The 26549-nt window shown below is 33.1% G+C and overlaps 1 protein-coding gene across 9 annotated transcripts in view; it reads left to right on the forward strand.

Annotated features, from left to right (window-relative positions):
• Window positions 1-20590, forward strand: part of EPHA5 (EPH receptor A5) — a 344908-nt gene extending 324318 nt beyond the window's left edge. For 8 of the 9 annotated variants that reach the window (XM_045473882.1, XM_045473884.1, XM_045473883.1 and 5 more), the window contains 3 exons: window positions 7949-8142; window positions 11695-11850; window positions 20231-20590. In XM_045473882.1, the coding sequence (XP_045329838.1) occupies window positions 7949-8142; window positions 11695-11850; window positions 20231-20336 (456 nt within the window). In that variant the 3' untranslated portion in view covers window positions 20337-20590. Of the gene's footprint in view, window positions 1-7948; window positions 8143-11694; window positions 13247-20230 lie in introns of those variants that run through there. The other variant, XM_045473889.1, reaches the window with a different exon arrangement.
• Window positions 20591-26549: the final 5959 nt, after the last annotated feature.

A 26549-nucleotide genomic window follows, 5' to 3' on the forward strand; every position in this document is an offset into this window, starting at 1 on the left:
GGCAAGATTTTTTTTTTTTTTGTGCTAGTTGTTGATGCCTCCCACAGGTCAAATACCCAAACGTTGGTTCTCTAGTAAAGTATGTGTCAGAGCTCTTGAAAGGACCCCTGGGGATGGTCACCAGAGGAGGAGGGTGTCTTACGCCAACTTACTTCCAGGGTTCACCTCACTTGCTGTCTGCTCCCAATCTCACAGTCCCTTGCTGTCCAGTGCACATGTGTACTTCACCTGAGAGTGAAACCCATTCTGGTTGGATGCTCTGCCATTGTTCCCTTTTTGGACTACTGTTGTAGACTGCTCCAGCCAGCCTGCCTTCTTCCAATATCTCCTGGTGAGATGTCAAGGTCACACATTGGCTTTTCTAAGACTTATTTCATAGCATTCTTCTCTGATAAGTGACAGTAAATTGGGCTTAATGCATTCCCACCCCCTAACAAGCCTATGGCAAAGCAGTGAACCCTTTTTGTAGTTATCTAAAATTGCTACAATCCGTTTTCTTTGTGTCCTACTCACTTGGTTTAGGGGAAGGAGTGCTGGCTTATATTTCTCTAAATTTGGGAGAACATAGTATCTATTCACCTCAGCTTTACAATTTTAGGGCTAGTGCTGTTAAAAAAAAAAAACTGTATCATTGAATTCCTATTGTGCATCTCTCATCAGAGAGATGCTATTGTAATTCTTGTTTTGCAGTTAAGAAACTGAATTTAGAGAGATTAAATGACTTTCTTAAGGTCACAAAAAAATAATAAAAGTAGCACCAGAAATTTCACCATGATTCTCTAAAATTTTTGTACCAAACTACCACACTATCTCCAATTAAGTCAATGTCTGCTTCTTCCCTTCCATTTTCAACCAATGATCCTAGATCAGCCATCTGGATGAATATAAAATCTTCAACTCAAATTCAACTCTGGATTTTTATAACCTGAAGGAAGACCAGACCTGTTTGCTACTTACTTTTCTCCAGATAAATGCCAAATGCTAACTTGAACTACCGAGCACTTCACAGTTGGCTTCTAACTTTTCTTAAGACTTACTTTAATGCCATTCTGTCCTTTAATTGTTGTGAAAGTATTTTATTCTGCCATGCCAAGGAAAACATTGGTCCCTTATTTACCTAGTTAACTTCTTTTCAATTCTCATTCTGTAACTCAGAATTATTAGTCCTTCCCAGCTAGTGTATGATATGTGTAGCATTGTTATCTACATTATTGGCAATTTTATGTGATACAGTTGCATCTGTCACAAATAAAATTATAGACCAGAGTAGAACATGATGGTATGTAAATGCTCATAGTGTTTTTGTTGATCGTGACTGGGCTTGCTCATGTTGGCAGTGGGGTTGGCTGCTCTATACTGGCATACTGTGGCTGTAATCCACATGACCTTCATCTTCCTCTGGAGACCAGTAGACTAGTGTAGATATGAGCTCATCTGTCAAGTGACTGAAGGGCAATAATGATCCCTATTGCATCTCATCAAGTAGCATAAAATTACATTGGCCAATCCAATAATCAGGCCAGTTGCAGTGGCCAATCCCATATTTAGGGCAATCACACTGCCTATTGTGAATGGACAATATAAAATTACACTAAGAGGGACATAGAAACAAGGAGGTATGAAGGATTTGAGACACGTTTTTTTTTTCTTTCTGATTTTAGCCATTTGAGAGTTTTGATACACTCTCAGATAACTTTAATTCAAACTATTTAGAAAATAAAAGGGAGTGCTGATATAATATTCTCAGGAAATTATGATAAAAACTAATATTTTGGCTTTGACTAGGTTTACCAAGAATCTAGATAAGGTTTAAAGTAAATGATTATAAAATTGCAGATCTTTCTGTCTGCTTTTAATAAATTGTACAATAGATGCTATGTATTTTCGAAGCAGGTTCACAATTGTTAGTAGCATTTAACTTCTACATATAGCACTAAGTTCGATTTCCTCAATTGCTATCCAAATTTGTATTTAAGAAACATGACAGATCTGTATTTGAACACCATAATCACTGAATATTTCTTTGGAAACAAACTCTTAGAGAGCAAAATAGAAGTACTGATTTGGTGTTTTGAATGGTATATCCCATAATCTCTACATTCCAGATACTATCTGCTTCTTAAAAGGCTTTGCATCATGAAAATATTACACTGCCAAGACATGCAGAATATTCTAAATCTCCCAGAGGAGATCTTCCACCATGTTAAGGGAACAGAATGCTGCAGTGGGTTTATTTTGATTTAGGATTGCCTCTGTCATCACAGAGAAAAAACGTAACAGCACATCATAAAAATAAACCAGAATGATGAAGATAATTTTAATACCAGACCATGAACTCTGATTCAAGCTTAGGAAGATAAGATAATATCCTGAGGTCAGTAGAGGCTTCTTTATTGATAGCAAACATTTTAAATGGCAACATTTTTCTGAACTTAAAATCCAGACCCAAATAAAAAGAGACTTAATTGCATTGCATTTTTATACTTAGTAACAGTGTTTTACTCTTGCATTTATTGGGAAATATATGAATATGTAGACTACACTAAGCACATAGATTACAAAATGTTTTAGAAACTCATTTATCTGTTTTTCAGTCTTCTTATGTTAGAATTACTTTTGTTCTTTGTTCTTTTTTTGACTGTTTTCTATTACTATTTCTGCTGGCCTAGATCTTACTCTAAGGCAGGAAGAATTTTTGACCCCAAAAGGATGTCAGCCTACTTTGTACGGGGCGTGCCTCTCGTCCTCCTTCTATTCTTTGTTGTAATTTCTGATGGGACAAAAAAAGATACACATATCTTATATTTCTGAAATATTTTATGGTAAGACAAAAAGAATATTTTATGATAACACACAGCATGTTATAATTAAAGTGTGAGGAACTTAGGTCCCATATAAATACTGAAAATTACCAAGATTTGACAGTGAACAAATTATTTGACTTAATAGCCTTAGTATAATAATATCTACAATGAGTGTATTTGACAAATATTGGTCTTTGAAGATAATATTAGTCTTGCAAGGATAATGCTGCCTGCCCTGAGAGAAAAGCAATTATTTTAGTGACTGGTAACCTCATTTCGACTCTTATCCCTTTGGAGTAAGCGATACATAAAGAAATATCCATATTCAGTTCAAAAGTCCTGTACCTTTCTATTTAACAACAACAGCAAAAACAAAAACCAAAAATCTTGAACTAAAAGCCAGTCATTTTGGAATCTATAACTCTTGGTCAATTTCAATGATTACACAGGGAATGGACTTGAATAGAGGATTTTTAAGATGTCTTTAATCTCTGGAATGCTACTGATCTAAGATTGATGTACTAAGAAAAAGATATACTCTATATATCTTTAGTAATATTGGAAACAGAAAATAAATCCTACGAAAAAAATGGGTATATCCAGAACTATTTCTTTGGTATCTGAGATTATTTCCAAGAATATATTCTTAAACTCCAGTCACTTCTGAAAAGCCTCATATCTCACAGTAACAAAATGACTCGTGTGAGATTTCAAGTAAATACCTAGCAACATAGGCGCTCACACCTTAGTTAAACTTAATTCATCAAAACACACTGCTGATGCTCAAATTCCGCCTACAAAATTCCTGACACTCAGTTATCCAACTTACATTTTTACATCTCCTGTGATGAAGAATGCACTCCTTTCCAAAATAGTACATTTCAATTGTAGATATTTTTTTTTTCTTGTGGAGCAAGAAATCTGATTCCATGGAGTGAGATCTATAACTCTCCCAAATTATTTAGTTGGAAGGTAGTTATTTCTAATTCCAATGGTGAGACTTAGCATCAGGATGGGAAGATCACAGGTTTGCTTGCCAGAGAGACTTGCCTGTAAATCTTACCACTGCTACTTCTTGGTTGTGTAAACACAGGCAATTACTTAACCTTCTGGAGTCTCGTACATTTCATTTATAAAATGCATATAATAGTTCCTATCTTACAAATATATGATGATGATGAATATAGATATTATATGTACAATTTGTGGTATAGTGCTTATGATATAATGCCTGTGCTAGTCTAGTCCTGCAAGAAACCTATTCCAAGAAGGAATTAGATATACATTAGTATTATTAAGGAGAAATTCTTGTAAGGAAGAGGAATGCGGGATAGCTGGGAGAGATGTCAGACTGTGAAAACATTGTCTGTCATAGGGGTCGCATAGAAATGAGCCTATCTTATTATCACTGCCATGCTCAATAATTGACTGGAAGTAACCTTTGCAAAGCCTGGCTTTGGTGTAAATGTGATGATGGTTTTAGAAAGTTTAGGGTTAAGGGTTGTTGATTAATTAGCATCCAGCAGGTAAAGATCTGAGAGACAAATTTTCATGATTTCCATGCTCTTCACCTTTTGCAGCACGGACCTACTTCCCCACACAGGTTCCAGGAGCATCTGTTTCATGATTCTATGGGTTTTTCTATCTAAGTGGAAACTCAGAAGAGGCAGGTTATGAACTGAACTATAGTCCCTGTGGTTTCAGTTGATCTCAGGACCTCACCTGGTCCTTTGCCTCTCCTTCTTTCACTATCCATTCTGGATTCCCCTCATTTATCAATATGGCAGATCATGGTGGCTGAACTAGTAGCCTAGTAGCCTGGATCCATCTTTCATTCTTGGGGGTTAGCCTTTTCAGGCCACAGTTATTACAAAAGAGTAACAAGAAGTCCCAAGTGTATCACCTAGGGTTCACAGTATTTTTCCCTGCCCCAACTGTGTGAAAGCAGCTTAAATGCCTTATGGATGAATTTATGATGTACTATGTGCAGTGGTTGCTGGAACCACCCTTGTACCAGCTAGCAGATTTTCAGAATGAGATCATGTTGACAGTTTGCAATCGACCTGGAGGGAGTATTTATACCATGTAAACAAGTAAACGATACAATATGTCCTCCCCCCACCAAGGAGAGCCTGTTGTTAAATATTTACCAGTACATCACTGAGTATTCGATACTCACACATTCTTCGCTAAGAAGTGGGTGCCCTCATTGAGTGATATGCTGTGTGGGATTCAGTGTTTGTGGATCAAGTATTGCAAAGCTTGTAATTGTGGTTGAGGCTCTGTGGGCAGCAAAAGCAAATCGTACCCAGAATAGGTATATGTACCTGAAAGGATGAAGCCACTGACCCTTACATGACAAAATGGGCCCAGTGAAGTCAACTGGCCACCAAGTGAATAGTGCCATATCGGGTGCTCAGTATTAAAGTTTCATGTATTAAGAGAAGCAGCATTTTTAAAATTGTGTTTAGACGACTGATTTACATGTCAATGCCAAGAAAACGCGTAGCTTATAATAACATTTTAGATGTAGCCCATATGAACTGGTGCCAGATAATCTGTAAAACTTCTGGTTGTCTGTTTCTTTTTTCTCTTTCTTTCCTTTGTTTATCTCAACTGTCTACCTTAACAAATGTAATGGTAATAAGAAAGTCAATGGGGATTATGATTCATTTAGCTATACATTATAAACTGTGTAATAACATGAATAGCCTGAATTGCACTTTGATATATTTCAAGCATTTCACAAACCACCAGAGCACTAATACATTCATTTCTCCCACAAACTATGAAGGGAATGTATTTAAAAATGAAAAAAAAAATTCAATATGTTGGAATATAAAATCTCAAGTTATAGTTTAAATATATTTTGAAGATAAATTCTAAAGATGAATTTAGAATTAAATTCAATGACCTAATTTCCTGGACCAAGTACTGAGGTTAACTTAGAGACATGGTATTATATTTCTATTTATAAATTTGCCTGAAAATAAAGTTGATTAAGTAATATAGTCTAGAAATAACATCTCAAATCAAATAACTCATAAAATTCCTTTAAAACTAGTGGCTTGGTTTCATTTACTCATTTCACAGTCACATGTGAAGACTAGCTACTCAGTGAAAGAAAGACAATATTTTAAAAAGCATAGGTGTTAAAGAAAAAAGAGAGCTTATTGGTAGCAGCTTTGGGGAAAATTCATTATGAAACAAATCAGGTTTTAAATAAGTAAAAATCACTGTTCTCACTGCATACTGAAATATTTCGTGACAAACTGTATTAGGACATTTTATTTTGGTACTCACGTTATTAAAGATGACTGCTATTGCTGTTATCATCAGCAATGGGAAGTCTTCTAATAAGCAAACTAATACATAAATGAACTTTTATTAATATATAATTATAAATAGTACTTTTTATTCTTTCACTATCTATTCTTTTATTGATCACCAGTGAGAATAATGTTTTCTCAAAATTTATTTAGCATTTTTTTCTTTTGTAAATTTTTGATTAATATCTGTTCCTCACGAATCTGTTGTTTTACCATGTTATTTCTCAATATGCATCCACTTTTAACACGTTAAAGAGGCTAACCATATGTTTTAGTTTTTGTAATAATTTCTACCATGGTTTACCATTTAATTTTTTATGCTGTTTTTGAGTTAAGTTAACTAAAGTGGTAAGTGACTCTCAGGAGTTTCACTCATAGTTATTCAGTTATTTGACCATTTATTTTTTGGAGTCCTTGAGTCCTTGAAGTGCCTGAACTTAACTATTTGTGCTTGTCAGGAACTTTTATTTCATGCCCTTCCTGGGTAGGTATATACCACACCTGGATTCAAGCTATAACCAAGTCATGATGACTCTCACATTTACATTTTCATCTCAAATATCTCCTGTACGCTAACCAGATTCCTGCCAAGTGTCATCTGGGTGTTCCCTATGCACTCCAAACAAAACAAGCCCCAAATTATACTTGTCAACATTCTCTCCCCCCATGAATGTGTTTAGCTAAAGTAAATAGTAACAACCATCCAGTGTGAAAGGTTTGAACTTAAACACTTTCTCTCTACCTGCTACCTTTAGGCCATAAAGTTCCCTTAAATATACCATTTCATCTTCTTTCTATGTGCTCCTGCTTTTGTGCACGTGCCATTTTCTTTACCATTGAGAGACTGTTTCGTTCCAATCTTGCAAGATTTTTTTTGTAAATTTCCCATTCTAATTATCATATATATTTTTTCATTTGTCAAATCAAATCTAAAGTCTTTCTCAAAAAATGTAATTAATTGTTAAGGAAATATCCACAACAGGAATTTGAGAACTATGTTTATTATTATTGATTTGGGGATCACTTAAATATTTGAATTTTCTAGAATAAAACCTGCATTATGTTCAGAAGCATAAACGAATTTCTTCTGTAGTTAGACATTTTGATGGCAGCAGCAACATTATGAATGTTTTTGATGAAACAATTTCACAATTAGACAATACTCACATGTGTGGTTTTATTTAAAATCGATGATGTTTGTAATGCCTGTGCTACTTATGCAGTCATTCCAAATTCCTGACAGAAATCAGTAGATGATAATAAACAGCCAGACTCTGACATTATTAAATGATACATGAGACAGTTATGCTAATTTAGCCTTTGACTTATCCATCATTTACCCTCCAAAAGTCTCTTTTGAAGTAAAATTGCAGTTCTATTGCTTTAAAAAACGTGGATCTGCCCATAATTTTTCATTACAAAGACATTAACTTTTCAGAGAAATCACTAAAAAACTCTAATCCCTATTTGGTTCCAGAATGCAAGGATAAATAAATAAAACATGGACATTATTTTTATGTCAGTTAATGTTACAAATCACCCTTCATCAAGATTTTATGTAAAAATGATTACCACTTATTTTCTTTATAATATGTGAAGAAAATATCTTTTTACGTTGTGATAACATATTTACTTTTTGTTATTGTTGTTTTATTTTGCAGCAAATAGAAATAATCAGAGATTTGAGAGAGAACGATGCTGGTTATCAGTGCAAGAGTAAGAATAAGACAGAACGAAAGTTGGATAGTAGGAAATTTCTCGAGCTATTCTGTACTGTTTGTGGTGTTGAGTATGGCTCTGTTTTGCTTTACGCAGGTGATTAAAGCAGTGGAGGAAGGCTACCGTCTGCCAAGCCCCATGGACTGTCCTGCTGCTCTCTACCAGTTAATGCTGGATTGCTGGCAGAAAGACCGAAATAGCAGGCCCAAGTTTGATGAAATTGTCAACATGTTGGATAAGCTGATACGTAACCCAAGTAGCTTGAAGACGCTGGTTAATGCATCGAGCAGGTAAAAAGCCAGACCTGAGAGCTTTTCCTAATGTAGCTAATTCAACTTGATGCCATGAATATTAAATCCATAACATCATTTCAGTACACACGTTAATCTATGGATCTGTATGACACTAATTTATTTAAATACAGTTTTTGTGTAATATTACTCTCTTACAATGAAATATAAATAATCAAATTAAAAGTACCTATGCCTAATCTACCAGTGTAAATGCCAGTTTCAGTAAAATGTTAACTATAGCCAAGTTCAGATAACATTATAAAAAACTCAAATGTGTGTATTTTCATGTGTTCCAAAACACATGTTCCAATCTCACATTAGTGTGGATGGGTCAAAATAAAATTATAAGATCATAGAGATAGCCAAGTAAGCACTGATAGACTTAAACCAGAGATATCTAACAATAATTACTCTTTGGTTTCTTTATAATAGACTTTAGTGTCTGCCATATTTTATAAACAATGACAACTCCTTTAGAGATTCTTTGCTCCTATCTGGTTGTACACAGATATTTGGTGAATCACTTACTGTGCAATTGGAACAAAACTTAAAACTGATAAATGAATAAATTTGTGTGAAACAAATGAGCATTTTTACTTTTTTACTTCTAATTTTTTTAAGTTTATTTATTTGTGTAGAGACAGAGAGAGAGCGAGAGAGAGAGAAGGAGAGGGAGAGGGAGAAGGAGGGAGAGAATCCCTAGCAGACTCTGTGCTATTAGTGAAGAGCCTGATGACCCAGGGCTCAATCTTACCAACCCTGAGTTCATGACCTCAACCCAAACCACGAGTCAGACGCTTATGTGACTGAGCCACCAGGCGCCCCACAAATGAATATTTAAAACAATTTTTCTGAATGCACATGAATATATTTAAACAATGTTACATATTTGTAAAACATGTTTTTCTCTTTGATGTGATAAATTACAGAATTATCCTCACAAAAAATAAATCAGTTTGACTCTATACTTAAGAAAAATTGCCAGAATGTTATTTTCACTATATTTGAGTCAGATCTTTATTTTTACAAGAAGTGTAACCAAATCGGCCTCCTATTAGCATGAACTAAATGAGGAACAATCTGTTGATAAAGTTACATAAGTTCTATGATTCTGACATAACATTTGTTTATTAGGCAAAAAGTCATTTTTAAATACAAATGAAGAATGAAACTTCAACTTCTGTTCAAGCATCATTAACTTTCTGTAGTAGCAACTGGAGAATTTATCTTCTTAGTGAATATTCCTTATGTTGCTACTGAAATATCTGCCTTTAAATTATTTATTGTCATGTAAAAATGTAAGCATTTCTTTCATCTACTTATTTGAATTATGTTGTCTAAAGGGACCTAAAGAAAAGAAATCATAAAGAGATATTTTGATGATCTAAATTGTGTTAGTTTATACTGATATCATTATAGATTGAGAACAGTTTAAGAGTCTCCAAATTTTTTTCTTTTTGTGTGTGTGTGCAATATATAGAATCATCTTGCTAGGTTTCATTTAAACAGATTTGGCTGAAGACTATAGCACTTACTAGCCATTTTTATTAGGTCATCTACAAATCCTAATTCTAGAAGATGTTAGCTCCCGGTCATTGTCTTAACCGGTATTTATTCTCACCCATGTCACAAAGCTTGGTGATTTCAGTAACCATGTAGATGATGTTTAATATCTCTCATTTTTGGTCTCTAGCCTACCATGAACTCTCCTTCTCAGCGTCATGTTCTAGATTTTGCTGTTACTAAAAATTGCAACTCCTCCATAATGTCAACTTCAAGATCCTACTCTCCAACTATTTTTTTCTGTATTTCTACCTTCATAAAATCTTTGACCCCTATTACTTAAAGGCTACAAATCACAAGATACCCATTTATTCAGCCAATATTCATGTTCAGATTCATGTTCATGTCCACATCATGTCATCCTGTGGGATAGGTGCTGAGTATACAGCATTGAACAACACACTATTGGAGGAGGAAGATATTGAACAAAATAAAAAACATTAAAAAATAACCTTGGCTGTGCAGCAGAGAGTGAGGATAGAATTTAGAGGATAACTCAGAGGCTAGAGTAGTTGGCAGATATGCCATGATGATGTCTTGAACTAAAGTGGCAACAAGTGAGATACAGAAGTGATCAGATATGTGATTATTGGAAGTAGAATGGATAGTACACATAATGATTGATTGTGAGGGGACTGAGGACAAGGAAGGAGTGAACTGTTGTATCATATTCTAGAACACGGAAGACTGCAGGAGGAATTGGATGTGAAAAAAATGACAAGTCTGGTTTCAGACATGTTGGGGCAATATTCCTATGAGAAATATGGAGGTGTAACTAGCTACAGGAATACATGAGACACTTGGGCTGGGGGTAAAAATTGGAGAAAAATAGATGCCACTTGAAGCATAAAAATGGGTAAAATTACCTAGAGTAGAATTTTAGCCTGAGCTGAGAAGATATAGAGCCAAATTTTAAAGCCAGGGAAATGAGTAATAGGCAAAGGAGGTTTAAAAGATGCCAAGGAAAATTCAATGTCCTGGTAGCCAAGAAAGCGAGAATTATTCAAAACTTTGTGAGACAACATAGGAATTCAAAAGAGAGGTGGTGGAGGTGGAGGTTGAAAATTTCTGAGGAGTCAATCATTTTGCAGATAGGAAATATTTATAGATTTCGGCAAAATAAAAATCATTGCTCACCACAGTGAGAGAAATTTTTATAGAATTGGTTTGGAAGGAAATATACTGGAATAGGCTGAAGTGTAAACAGAGTGTGAGAAAGTGCAGAGACAATGAATCAAAAGAAATGTATTTGTCCTATATCTTATGGTTGAAATTTACCGAGGCAAATCCCCCTGATGGACATTTAAATTGTTTTTGGCATTCATTTCCACTAGTAAAAAATGGTACAAGTACTTTTTGTCATTTTTCCTAGTCATTTACTTCGGATGTATTTCCAGAAATGGTTCTTATAATTGTATCATTATTATTATTGGACAAAAAATATGAGTCTAGTACAGCTAAGCGTATCTCCTGGTTGGTTAATCCCATTCAGTTTTCTAAAGTATTTGGGGTTACATTTTGTTTTCAAAATTCTATTACTCCTGGGCCAAGTTAACAAGCACATTTTTGTAAGAGTGTAAAATACAGGATAAATAACTTCTGGACTTCCTGAGAAATTAGCTTAAACGAGCATGAGTTTCTCTAGCAATGTCTAGGAACAATTGGGCTGACACAAATTATCCCTCATATCTAATTTTGGCAGCATTTTCTATATTATTTTTATAAACAAAATACAATAGGAGGAAGTAAATGAATCTAATGGAATTTTCAGCTAATGTTTTATATTACAGAACATTTACTTATTAAGCCATCATAAGTTTTCATTGACTGAGTAGAAAAAAATCTGAATAGACTAAGTTTGTGTTCTATATTTTAAATTAGTTTCTTCCATAAACCCAAAAATGCCTTGATAGTGAGCTAATATTACAATTTATAATAAGAGACGTGAAAATGTTACTTTTAATGTTGATGTGCTCTGTGTTTTAGGGTATCTAATTTATTGGCAGAACATGGCCCACTGGGATCTGGGGCCTACAGATCAGTAGGTGAATGGCTAGAAGCAATCAAAATGGGCCGGTATACAGAGATTTTCATGGAAAATGGATACAGTTCAATGGACGCTGTGGCTCAGGTGACCTTGGAGTGAGTAATTTTTCTGATAATTTTTACATAATTGCTGGGGCGAGAAAAATTGTTTGGAATCCAATCTGGATGAGGTCAAGGGAAATCAGTTAACCTTTGCCCATGTGTGACAGCTTTCAAAGAAGCCTCTTCTTTTTTAGCCTGTATTGTTAACAACTGCATGGTTAATGCTACTTGTGGCCAGTATCTTTGCTTCTTTGCTTCAAACAAATAGCATTTGAATATTTGAATAATTGGAATAACAGCTCCTTGGCAAAATACTGGTATTTTGTGTTGTGGAAAAGATGTTTTCTTGATGAAGTTTTTATACTGGAACCTATGTTATATGAATGTAATTACAAAACAAACTGTAAGCACAATTGGTGTGGCTAGTCCTACATAACAGCAAAACATATTCTTAAATTTGGGCTATGATGAATACCCGGGTAGCAACAGCTAAAGCTTCCCAGGCAGGAATCTCATTTAATCTCTAAGTGGTGCACCTTATATTCTTGTAATCCAAGGATATATTAGATTCTGCCTCTGATTTGTTATTTGGTACAATCTCAGTGGAACCAATTGTGCCCTTTTCTGTTTGCACGTTTAAGATAAAATTTATCAAATCTTATTAAATAAAAATCACTAGAGTTAAGCATTAAATTCTTTAAGGTTGTAAGTTGTTTGTATTTTATTATATACTCTGTATGTGTAATTATTTTAGCCTAATATTTGTTATTTGTGAAAATTAACTGTTGTTATGGTGGTTCCATCTAGCTTACGTTAACATGAATAATGTTTTAACCTATGAATATGATGACAACTTACTTTAAATTACCTACAGATTCAAAGGTTAAAATATTGTTGTAAGGATTAGAACATGGTAGAACATTCTAAAGCACTAAACCACAGTCCTTATTCCATTACTTCACATAATATTAACACTGAGCACTCACCATTTCTATTCTGGCATTCTTTGACTCATTGAACTCACTGCCAGTCCACACGAAAGGTAACAGGGTACCATCATTTGTCACCAGTTAATGTCACATTCTCAACATTTCTTATCCTCATCCCTATAATGCTGGACCTAAAATCACTACTCAGCATGCTCTCTTATGTTGCTGAATGTCATCTTCACCATCGCCTCCAAATTGTATCTATTTGATGACACGTATGCTTTGCCCATTATTTCTTTCAACACTCAAAGAACTCATTTGTGCTATATTTAAAATAGTAAACAAAATTTTGTTGATAATTTAAAACTATTTTTACATGATTGCTATTTAATTTTTCAGTAAAAATGGTCATTTTAATTTATTAAAGTCATTTGTCATTTTATATTAAAATGATACTGTAGGTATTTCTTCTACCCAATGTCAGATTACTTGTAAATATATAATAAAATTATTTGCATTAAGTGATGTCTCTTTTTTTATTAAAATAGCACATATTCCTATGTGTGTGTGTATATACATACATACATACATATATATATATATATATATGTATATATATACATCCACTATCTTTTTGCTCCTCCCTTCACAGAATAATTTTAATCACAAATAATGGTTTTGCATTAACTACCTCTGTTTTACTTTATCTCTTTGGGGCCCCCAAATACTAGAAATATGTTGAATATCTTAGCATTGTATTTTAGCATTTCATTTATTGATTTTAATTATTTTCGCTCATCTTTATTGTCAGCTCCTCTATCCCCAAACTCTCATTTTGTATGTTTTGTTTAAAGACTTAAAGCCTTCTCTCTTCTAATTATGGTTCTCCAACCTTTTTCTATTCTCTGGTAGTTTTTATCTGATCAATTTTTCTCTACTTGGTTCAGTTTCTTCTCTTTGTCTCCATTACTCTGCTATCTTGTTGCCTCTGGCTATATTGCCTCTTTTCTGATATTTTGTCTTTTGATTCATTTACCTTAACCGGAAGAGTAAAGTGAAATTTGGAAACTGTGCTAAAATCTTCCTGTTCAGAGATGTTTGTGTCCATGTATCAGTTGCTTCAGACTCCTGGGCCAATAAACATATTCTTTACCATGAACTGAGCCAGCAAACCTCAAATCCATTGAAGCTGATTCCTTGGAGTCCCACACCTTTAAATATATGTCCTCTTGTTTATTGTGGTTTTGACCACATTCTTCCTGTTTGGCAAGAACACATTTATCAAAATGTTATTTAAATAACTCACAGAACAGTGAGTAATCAGTTGCTTGTTTGGTCAGGAATATACAAAAAAGACTGTGCATTTTGCTTGCCTTTCACCAAAATAATTATTAAAGGCACACGGCAAAGGAGCTGGGATATCAGCAAAGACAAAGACAAGCTCTTAAACACTTAAGATAATGATTTTTTACACATGGCCTTTACCCAATATTTAAATACTAATTTTATGGAGGTTGCATATGCTATAATAATATAATAAATATCATCGTCCACATTATTGCCAAGGAATAATAGAAATTGAGAACTGGAAGTATACCTGTAATAAATACTTGGGGGGGTGCAGTTAAGATCAACTAATATAAAGCAAAAGATCAAATTTCCATATAATTAAATTAGAAAAATATGTTAGAGTTTATGCCATCAAATTTGTTCTTATATTGGGTTCAAAAAAGGGAGAGAAAATATTACAATTTTTCAGAACTGCTGACTTTGATAAAAATTTTCCATCATAAAGGTTTAATTTTGTTTGCGATTTCCTTCTTTCTTTCTTTCTTTCTTTCTTTCTTTCTTTCTTTCTTTCTCTCTTTCTTTCTCTTTCTTTCTTTCGTTCTTTCGTTCTTTCTTCTTACTCTTTCTTTTTTTGTTTATTTCTTGCCAGTAACATACATATATGGCTTAATGTGGAAAGAAAATGAACAGGTTAACAATCTTAGAGTTAAAATGTATTCGGCAATGTGGTTTTCAACTTTAGATGTTTCTGTCTGCCATCTCTGTGCCTAAACGTTGCTATTCTGTGTACAATACACAGAACAATTGTTGTGGCAGTAATGATGCAATCTGTACTATGGTGTGTAAATGCAGTGAATTGTGGTTGACAGGGGGAATTGTTAAGCTTGAGCTGAGCTGCAAATTGAATCCCCAAACCTGTATTAAGGACAGTATTACCGCTGCTTTTTAAACTTCTTGTCAGACCAGCACTGTCAACTTTTGATTATTCAGAAGATGAACAAAATCCAGTGAATTTAAATATTATGCCAATTGTGTGTAAACTGAAGAGGTTTATGTTAGTATCATTTATTCAAATGGGGTCTTCAACTACTAAAATGGAAGTTTCACAAATCTAGGGCCAAAATTTATGCACACCAATTCAAGCAGAGTTTTTATCTTATCAATAAAGACATTATGAATAATGTATTACACACCTAAAATACACATGGGAGTACTTAGTATCCTCTTCATTCTACATAATTAAGCTAAAGTTTCTAGTCCAACCATCACTATGTCTCACTCACTGAAAATCATGACCAAACATGGTTAATCTTTGCCAAATGTAAATGTATTTATCTTGTATAGTAGATATATAAATGATTCTCAGGAATCTTTAAATGAACCAAAAAACTTCAAGCATACCATTAATGGCATGATCAAATTATGACAACAAGAATAAACACTGAAATTTAGTGAATATTTGTTAATCTCTCTTCTCCCTTCTCCTATCCAGCCAGTGTTGCTGGGGTAAATACCAGTGATATGGCTAACAGGTGTGTAAAGCAGAAGGGAGGAGTAGTGAGGGAATGACTAATCCACAGATGGGTGAACTAAATCCTGAATAATCAAGAGTTGTTCCAATATCAACTAGACACCTCTTGTTATTCTATGTTTTTCATTCTGCCATTTTAGTATCATAATATCAGTGTTTTCCATTGTTTAATATTATAGAGTAACATTTGAAAATATGCTGAAATGTTATTCCATCAATGCCAGTTCATTATATTTGCAGCTTTTCCAAAACTGATATTGCTTTGTTGACAAAAGCCAAGTTATTTTTTATGTAACAATACTCCTCTTATCATGTTTAAATTCATAAGCCTATGCTGAATCATAGTTTATCATCATTAGAATTGGCTTTGGGTATTACTTAAGATTACACATGATCATGATACATTTAGTGTAATATTTATAAAAGAGACACATTTATAACTTTACCTTGGGTAAAATTTCCTATATAGAAAAATGAGATGAGTAAAATAGCATATCTTGCATCATTTTCAAAAAACTTTTCAGCAAACACTGTAAGTAGAGCAGCAACTTCATTATCGAATGTTAAATACTTTAATTTTTAACAAATTTCTCTCACATTGTTACTGCTAAATTGACCATTCAATATGTACTTGGCAGTGCAAGAGTAAAATAGGTATGCTTAGAAGTCATGAAAGTATGAAGCAAAACTACTTAAAATACATTAATGCACTTAGCAATATTGGAATAAACCTTTACTGGGGCGCCTGGGTGGCGCAGTCGGTTAAGCGTCCGACTTCAGCCAGGTCACGATCTTGCGGTCCGGGAGTTCGAGCCCCGCGTCAGGCTCTGGGCTGATGGCTCAGAGCCTGGAGCCTGTTTCCGATTCTGTGTCTCCCTCTGTCTCTGCCCCTACCCCGTTCATGCTCTGTCTCTCTCTGTCCCAAAAATAAATAAACATTGAAAAAAAAATTAAAAAAAAAAAAAGAATAAACCTTTACTGAAAACATTTTTCTAATGCTATTTTAATTGTCATTTGTAATATAATTAGAAGAATATTAAATACAAGTTTTGAAGGAACTACTTTGCTGCCGAGAACAACTTTAACTTGCATAAATGATCTTATTTCTCTCTCACCTTTTCACTGAAAATCACACTGCATAAAGGTATATGGACATTGCATGCATTATACTCATGTGATTTTCTAAATCTCTGCACATTAATTTGACAGCTTTTGAAATGACAAGTCAGATTTTTAAAACATCAGCATTCCATTAAAGACACACATAATTTACGGCAATGTATAAATTGCCGTGTCGTGTTTTTATAATTCCATTTCTCCCATGGAAAAGAGGAGGTGGGAGGGAGGAAGAGAGAATGTCAGTGGTCTGACCTTCTGTATGCATCTTAGGGGATAATCATATTGTAAGGTGACCTTGAAAGAAATCTTATATTTAACACACTGGAAAAATTTACACAAATTTAACTCAAAATCTAGATGTATGAAATCTGAAGAAAGATTGTATTTGCCTATGAACACAAACTCTATAACAGCATTTATTACTCAAATACAATTCCTCAAAACATGTGTTCTTTAGCAGGATATAGATGTCATAAAAATTTTAAATTTCAAAAGCACTGAACCAGAGTCTTTCTTGCAGTCAAGTTATTTTCAGAGAATGAAGTTATACTTACGTATAATATAGCTACTATATAATTAAGACAGGGAAATAAAAATAAGTCAAACCAGTGATTTGATATCAGTGAAACAACCAAGTTTGGAATGTGGGGCGCATGTATGCACATCACACACACACACACACACACACACACACACACTTTAAATTAAGATTTCGGTATTATATATTCAAAATCCAGGCTGTTTCAGTGGGAAACCTATAATTTCTTTTTCAGGTCTTTCAGAATAAGTTGTGATGATTATTTTCAAAAGCTCATTCCTAATAATTGTTTTAGCCATATGAATTGTGCAGTCTAAGTATGTATCTATAGCATCAGTACTTTCAAATGGGTATTTGTCAGAATCACCTGTGGGTTTATAAGGCATATGATAAAACATATGTTTTAAAACTCCATTTCAATTACTAATTATTTAAATTCTCTAGCAGAGAATGATTATTTTCAGGTTAAGAAATTTTCATCCCTTTCACCTGACTTAGGTCCAAATTATGCTAGTGACCGGCCATGAAGTAAAATGAAATTGCCATGAAGTATAGATTAGCTCATAACTGAAATTGCCATGAGGTATAGATTGAGTTACCATAGCCTCAAAGAAGTATGTGTTCAGCTTCCTTCATTAAATATTGTCTTTCTTTAGAATTTTGGATATTTGATGTTATAGCTACAGAGTTCTTATTTCCTCATGAGGAAATTATTGTAATTTAAAGTACTTTGTTTAAAATCAGATCTCAGAGTAATGAGAAATTTTTAAAGAGTATGGACTTTGGTATCAGGTTCCTGGTTTTAGTACTAGCCCTGACACCCACTAGCTGTGTCATCTACTCAAGTGATTTAAATTCTGTAAACTTCATTTTCTCATCCATGAAAGATTAACAGAAATCTATTATCATAGAGTTATGTATTTTTCCAGCATGTAGGAAGAGGACATCTTAATTGTCACTTATTATTTTTATATTAGTGTAATAGTTGTTAACTAGGGAAGATTTTGCTATTCAGGGGACATATGGCAGGAGTTTTGTCTTGTAACCACAAAGGGTCAACAGTAGTGCAATGCTCCTGGTATTTGGTGGATAGAGGCCAGAGATGATGCTAGATATTCTTTAATGCACAGGATGGCCCTTAAAACAAAGACTTATCTATCCCATAATGTTAACAGGGGAAAAGCTAAGAAGTTCTGATGTAGTTAAAAAGAGAAATTTATTCCCATGCTAGTCAGTAACTCACTATTTTATAGTCTATTTCATAACTAACAATAGTGATTTTGTTTCAAAGTGAATTTTTACTGTTTTCTTTTTTTTTTGCTGACTATCCTCCATGGCTACCATTATAAATAAATATAATATAATATAATATAATATAATATAATATAATATAAATATATTTATTTTTTACACTGATGTCTTATAGTTTTAATATTTTCTCATGTTCAATTCTAAGAGAGAAAGAACTATGTTGCCACCATAAGTATCAATTGCTTCTTTTTTTAGCTACTTTCCATTTCCTGAAACTCTCATAAAAAACCAATGAAACATATAGGGGCAAAGAAACCTAAGATATTATTTAAATAAGCAATTATTTCCAATACTAATATAGGTAGAGCCTAAATACCAATTTCTAAAATTTCTATCCTCTGATAATTAAGAGATTTACTTGTTTCTAAAGCTATCCAATTTTACATATAATGACTCTAATGTCATTGTCTTCAATTCTAAGGAAGTCTAAGATAATCTAAAGTTAATACATTTACTGAATGCACAAATATTCTTTTACCATAATGTGTTCAATAAGGTAATTATCTGAAGAAATATAACATGGCAAACAGTTTGGTCACCTAAAAATCTTAAATTGTTATTTTTTTCCTATAATTAATGTTATTTGCCAAACATACCTGAATAATTTTATTTGCCAAATATGTACCTCAAGGGAATAGAATTTCTGAATTTCCTATGAAATAACAATTAGGAACCATGGGCCCTGACCTTGAACTCCATAATACACTATTAATTTAGAAATCTAAACATTTATAATTTTCTTTTGAATAAGCTTGTTTAAAGGAAACAGTAAAAATATATCTTGGTTGAAAAGACTTTCTGATAGTGTGTAATCTTCAGAATGCTCTAAATGCCAAGAGAGCCTAGATATTATTTGGTAAAAGAGGAAAACTCTGGTATTTTGGGTTCCAAGTAAAAAAATACCAGTAAAACCTTGGTTTGCGAGCATAATTCATTCTGCAAACATGCTTGTAATCCAAAGCACTTGTATATTAAAGTGAATTTCAAGAAGCATTGGCTCAGTTGTGATCATGTGACATTCGGTATCATGTACTACTGGCATTGCAAAATATTGCTCCTTTATCCAATTAAAATTTATTAGAAATGTTTCCTCGTCTTGCAAAACACTTGCAGAACAAGTTGCTCGCAATCCAAGGTTTTACATATTTGGAAGTGCTCATATAGCAATGTAGTGATCATTATCCCATAAAGATAATCTGTTATATAAAATGATTGTACTGACTGAGTCATTTGAAGAGTATGGTCTTTGACTGCTTAACTGTAAAAATTTTAAAGTATATTTTATGCCTATTTCTTCTAGCAAAACAAAAAAGTTCTTGTTCCTGTTTTAGGTCCACATTTTCAAAATTATTCAATGAAATTGTACCTTCAATTTAAATATTTTATTGGTAAACATGCAAATTTATTTTTCCACTAATCTGTGCCACCAAAATAATGATGTCCAAAGATGAGGTGGGGGCAATTATATATTATATCAGTATTTATATTAAATATTTCTTTGACTGCAAACAGATTTTCAAGGTACAATTTTGAAGCCTGCCTTTGAAAATTGGACCCGATATGTCTCATATCGGATTGTATCATATCGATGTCTCATATAGGATTGTAATCTAATTAGCTTCTGCAAAATGTTTGTATCTTTGCCAGCGTGAAAGTATTGAGGTGTGCTACCAATTGAATCAATACATACATCCAATGTGTGCTTTCTTCATACAGGGATTTGAGACGGCTTGGAGTGACTCTTGTCGGTCACCAGAAGAAGATCATGAACAGCCTTCAAGAAATGAAGGTGCAGCTGGTAAATGGGATGGTGCCACTGTAACTTCCTTTTCATGTCACTTCGTCAAGTGAATGATTCTGCACTTTGTAAACAAGCCCTGAGATTTATTTTAACAAAAAAAAAAAGGGGGGGAAAGGGAAAACTCAGTGATTTCTAAACCTTAGGAGAGCCTTGGTTCAAGCCACAGAATTTGTAATCAGTGTTCTACTAAAATCTCCTTATCTTCCTCTCAGTGTCTTCGTTTTTCATGAAGCAAGTATAACCCGCATAGAATAAAAACATGAGGTTAAACATGATCTTATGTTGCAACAAGAAAATCCTTTCCACTACTTCTACAAAATTTTATAAATGAAAATATAACTATATAGAGCACCTTTACAGACTGAATTAAGGCAGCCCCTTTCAAAACTTCCAAGAATCTACTTGAAAGGAAAAGTTTATAGCCATTTGTGGGCTAACAAAAGCTGCAATTTCCTGAAGTTTACTTCAAGTCTGAATTGTCTACATAAGTGTATTGAAGAGCAATATGATTAGATAATTTCCTAATAGATACCTTCTTTTGTAATTTTAAAATGCTGTTACACAGCGTTAAGTTATAGAAACTAGTGTATAAATATGTTGCTTGATCAAGGACAAGTACAATACAGGGTGTATATTTATTTTTCTGTGTTATAAAATTTATGTTTAGTTGCTCTTCTAGAAACTATTAGGTAATAAATGTGTATATACTGTATCATTTGCTATATACCCAGGAATCAATTTAAGTTGGAGATTTGTGTGTGATGCTTGCACATGCGTGCGTTACCATTCTGCTTGCATTTTTAATAGTGTTTTAATTTTAGCAACATACAGGAATGAGTGTTCCAGAGTGTAATAGGAATAGGAGAAATAGGGAAGCAGTAAAACAAAACTGAACACAAGCTTGTGTCTTTCTTCCTCTCATATGTCCAAAAGCTACTAAATCTCTTTATTCACTAGCGGGAAATGTCTATAAGATTAAATCCCCTTTGGCTTTTTGAAAACACTTTGTGATATCTGTGACAATGCAGTTCTTCTAGCCATTAATCTTGCACCCCTGTAAGAAATTTCACCTTTCTGAGTCCCAGAAAATACCTTGTCAAGCAAAGTTGACACCGAAGGGCACATTTTCAGCAGGATGTAGAAGGATTTAACTGTGCAGGCTTCTGTTAATGTTGTTAAATCCAGGCACATAGCACTAAGCATTACCCCTAAGTGTTAATCCTTTGTAACCATTTCCCTTGTGGTTCAGCTGTAGACATTTTGATACTAAGGCAGCAATGAAATGATGAAATATATATATATATATATATATATATATATATATATATATACATTTCCTTCAGAATTTTCTTTGTTTCAAGATTTAACAAGTTTTATTTGTTGGTGGCTGTTTATTCATTTGGTAATTTCATCTTGTATTCAGTTTCATCAAATCGAATTTACTTTGATAAACCAGTCCAAAGTATTATTTAATTGGCTTTATTAAGGAACTTAAGATATGTTTTGTGTACATTCTATGTGCCTCATTTGGTTAAGACTGGCATTTGTGGTACAAATTATACGGTTTATTATTAGAGTTCTAACAAAACTGACTCCTTGGTGAAGTAACAATTTTTTATGGTATTGCATTTTATAGAACCATGGAAAGATATGTGATTATTCAAGGAGCACAGCATTTGAACAAAGTATAGCCTACTTATGATCATCAAGGGCAATAGTATATTGGAGTAGTCTGGGTTAATGGAATCTATAGAAAATATTCCTGCATGATATTAATGGTGTTCTCTCTCTTTTCCAAGCACTTGTTTTAGTTGAATGTTAGCCCATACAAGAATAAACCCTTAAGAAATAACTTCTTTCTACCCTGCCCACCTTTTACTTAAGCAGTAAAGTAACTCCTTGCTAAAGAACATGACAAGAAAGAAAGAAAGAAAGAAAGAAAGAAAGAAAGAGGAAAAAGAAAAAGTTGTAAGCAACTCTCAGATGGTATATTAGTATATTTAGTTTAGTCCAGTTTGGGCTATAAATACTTACTAGGTCTATACTATACCATGGGTTCTTATAAAATATGGTTCAAGTATACTTTATTAGTTTAGTGAAATTTTCAGAGAAAGTAAAGAAAGGTGGATTTAGCATTGTCCTGATAAAATCAGATAAAATGAACTAAACATTCTTTTTTACAAAATAATTGGAGACTGTGTTGCACTTTATTGAATTTTGTAAAAACAACTGAACTTAAGTGATAAAGTAACAACTGAGAAACTTCAAAGTAGGAACAGACATATTGATTTAAAAGATAAACTATTGTAAGTGTTAGGACGAGTCACAGTTATTTACACATAACAAAGATATTTTCTGAATTGTCTTCTAACTTTGTGTGTTCAAAAATGATTGGGAAGTCAGCACAAAGTATATCTAAGTGACTAGAACTTAAAGCTACAATGTAGGTTTCCTCTTTTTCGAAGAAGAACATTACAAATTAGGATGGATCAGATTCCTTCGCAATCTTGGTGTTCATTTTGGAACGTAAATTGAGATGAAAGTTAGACACATAGATTTCATCGATATTTCAATTCGGTTGAGAATTCTTTTTTCCCATTTTGGTTGAGAATGTCAATATGATTTTAAAAGAAGTAAAGAGACTTCCAAATAAGATATGCTCTCCCCCACGTAAAATAAACAAATAAATACATACATACATACATAAAAATAAAAAGAGGAAAGAATTTCCTTCTAAAATATTTATTCACTACTGGATATGTCACCAATTGGGAAGTGCCAATCTCATCTATAAATGTGAGAAGTGGTACAGGGAGAAGAGGCAGCTCTTGTGAAATGCAGTGAGGCAGTAACCCAGGGTGAGGTTTGACAAATCTTGATTGTGTGATTTCTTATCCTTTGGTTCATTTTGTCACCCACCAGACAACTAACAATAAAACAGAGACTCAATAATTTTAGCACATAAGATAGATTTGTCAAATAATACATAATGTTATTGTAGCTATCAAGTAGCAATACCTTTAAAGCATGAGTCACTCTCAGAGTTGAACTTTGAAAAATATTTTTTCAATATACTGATACCTGTGAAGTCACTCAGTTACTACTTTTATCAATCATAATTTGTTTCTGAATTTTTCTACTTGCTCACGTGTTCTTCTGGGCCATTTGAAATGTCTGAATTGTATGTAAAAATGTGAGGATTCTGATTTTCCCATTTAAAAAAAATAATGTGCATGATCTTTTATGTCTTCTATTTTAATCACCAAATCAGTGTTCTAAAGTTGTAGGATTACTGTAAAATCTATATTCCAATATTCTGTCCAAACTTAAATGTGGCCAGCATTATTAGTTTTGGAGTTGCCAAAACAATACAGAACATCCTTCACTTAGTTTGTAAAGAGTCTTAACCAGTGTGCAATGGTGAAGAGATAGTTTCACATCTTAAGTTTAAAATGAAAATTATTATCTGTCGAACACTTATGTGTTTGCATGTCTACTATTTAATCTCTGTGTCAAAGTCAAAGATTTTTTTTTTAACACCATTCTTCCTCCCATTTAAAGTGGATGTTCAGAAGCACAAGTAGAGATATTTATCTGTGGAAGACATTTTTGTTTGTAACGGTGCATTGGATGGCAAATGCTATTTGCATCAGATGTTAGAAATTTACTAGATGAATGATGTTGTGTAATAGAATAAGATCTTTTTTTCCCATTTTTTTCTTTCTAAAAATGAGAAAGCAAAAAGCTAAGTATGATAGTAAACTGTCTTTGCTTATGTCCTGCCAGATGTTTCAACTCAAAATAAGTAAAAAGTAGGTACAATGTGATGATGATGATGATGATGAATGAACAACAAAATGCTAGTTTTATGAAATTAATAACTACAATAAGTCATCATTGCTTCAACTCTGTAGCACAGCTCGTTACATGGAATATTTTTCTGTATTATGCCATTAATTATATAGTAATGTATCAAAGGAGAAAAAGATAATAACTTTTCTTTTCATGTTGGTTTATGAAAAAAAATCTTTTTACGCATGAATGATTGAATGTTCTTGTTCAGAATGACCACAAAATTATTGCTTAAGAGAAGACACAATTCTTAAAAAAAAAAAAGAGAGAGTTGATCTATAATAATAAGAATCAAATGTCATTTGTTTCTTCTAAATGTAAATGAAAAAAATTGAAGGTGGCAACATACATCATGTTTATTCAGTCTGATATATATTAACAGTAAAGGTTTTAGTGGTCAACATATTTGTGAATCTTTAGATTGCTATAGTTTTACATTCAATAATTTTACAGTATGTAAATTTCATTTATAATAGTCTAAGAATAAAATTTAGACTCAGTCACTTGTTAATATGTTTATTAAATTCTCTTAGTTTCAGGCAGGTCAGAAGCAGCTGTATAGAGTATCTTATTCTATGCTAGGCATCAGGATATCTCAAATTCTTGCCTGAGCATTAATTCAAGAAAGGATTAGCATTTCTGTATCTTTTCCCCATTTGAAGCTCTATGTGCATTTCGTTTATGTACATGTTTTTGTAGTGTAAGATACGAAATTTTATATTTTTTCAGAAAATAAAAAAACCCTTTGAATACAGTTAAATCCGATTGTCATGCTTGACCCTCCCCCAAAAGACTTTAAAGTTACAGACTTTGTATAATGATTTCAGTCAGTTCTAATAAAAATGTTTGAATTTCCTATGCTAAATATTTAAAATGCAATCAGCATTCATTTTCTTCAAAGCATATTCATGAATCTTTGCATTCAAGCATTTTTTGCAAGTTGAGTTTGACAGAAGACTGTAGGACATGAGCATAATTGTGTGAAGCCTAATTAGAAATTGATTTGTGACAGTGTAATACATTACTTGAAAAAACAAAACAAAAACAGAAAACTGTGTGTACCATCTGCAAAAAGAGACTTTCTGCTGACCAGCATTAGTTGGTCGTCTTCTCACTGCTTATGGCGTAGGGTGGAGGAGTTGCATTCTTATAAGAAAGCGTGTCAGCAAGTACAAATGCTCCCTCTTCTGTATATATTATATCATATTACTCTCCTTTTGTAAAAAGCATACGAAGCAATCTGCTGTATTCAAGGGAATTAATCATATTTGTAAATTTTTGCATTTACATTCCTGAAAAGTGACATCATCATGCATATGGAAATAATCCCTAACTCCTTTGCTTATGCACTGAATCAGTATTATAAGGTATATATATTATTTATTTAGTAAACAGCCTCATGTAAAGACTCTGAGTATTCTGTTATCAAGTATTCTTGTCTCTGCTTTGCTGCAAACGCAAAGATCTTATGATAAAAGGGTTTTCCCCCCAGTCTTATGGACACCCTCGATCAGACAGGAGGGATGGTGTGGTGGTGGAAAAGTAAACATTTAATTAGAATGTACTATTCTGGATTAGAATTTTCTACACATACTTTTGAAACGCATTGTATTGTCTCTGTTTTACTAATGAGGAATCCATGACCCAAAGCTGTTAAGAAGTTGCCCAAGTCCTGACTGCTTCTCAAAGTCAGGATGAAAACCACATTTATTTGAGACCAAATCCATAAGCTTTCTACTACACTGTACTGATTTCACGATGTTGGCGATGCTATCTAGATAATGGAATCATTTAGGCCGATCTTCTAATTTAATTGATGGAGGAACTGAAGTTTAGCAAGAAAAACATGATCTGAACATTTCCACAAAGTGAAGGGTAAACCATGGGTGGGAAGCAGGATTTGACTTATTACATTTCTAACATATTTGACTTTTAGAATAAGCCAAACTTTGGGCATCAAAAATAGTTGTTATTTGTAATTCTTCCACTGAGTAGGAGCACAATCTAATTCAGTGTATATTTCTAGTATATGCATAATTTCCTCAACTACAAGCACAGAAAATTGCAATACATATTTATTATTTATTTCCATCTATAATATCTGAATTTTGTTTGTGGAAATTTGAAAGCTACTAGTGATTCCCTACCAAACTGTTAGCAAAAGTAAAATATATATATATATATATATATATATATATATATATATATATTTATATTTATTAAAATTCACAGTAACCATTTAAATCAAATAGAGTTTTATATAAAATATTAAATGCAATTTTACTTGAATTAGCAAGCCAAAAATAATAAATTGGAATAAAACTGGCAAAAATGTTGAAATATAGATAATTGTTTTTTTCATAGAAAGTTATGAGTTAAGTC

This window comes from Leopardus geoffroyi, chromosome B1 (genome assembly GCF_018350155.1).
Source record: "Leopardus geoffroyi isolate Oge1 chromosome B1, O.geoffroyi_Oge1_pat1.0, whole genome shotgun sequence".
NCBI classification, from domain to species: Eukaryota; Metazoa; Chordata; class Mammalia; order Carnivora; family Felidae; genus Leopardus; species Leopardus geoffroyi.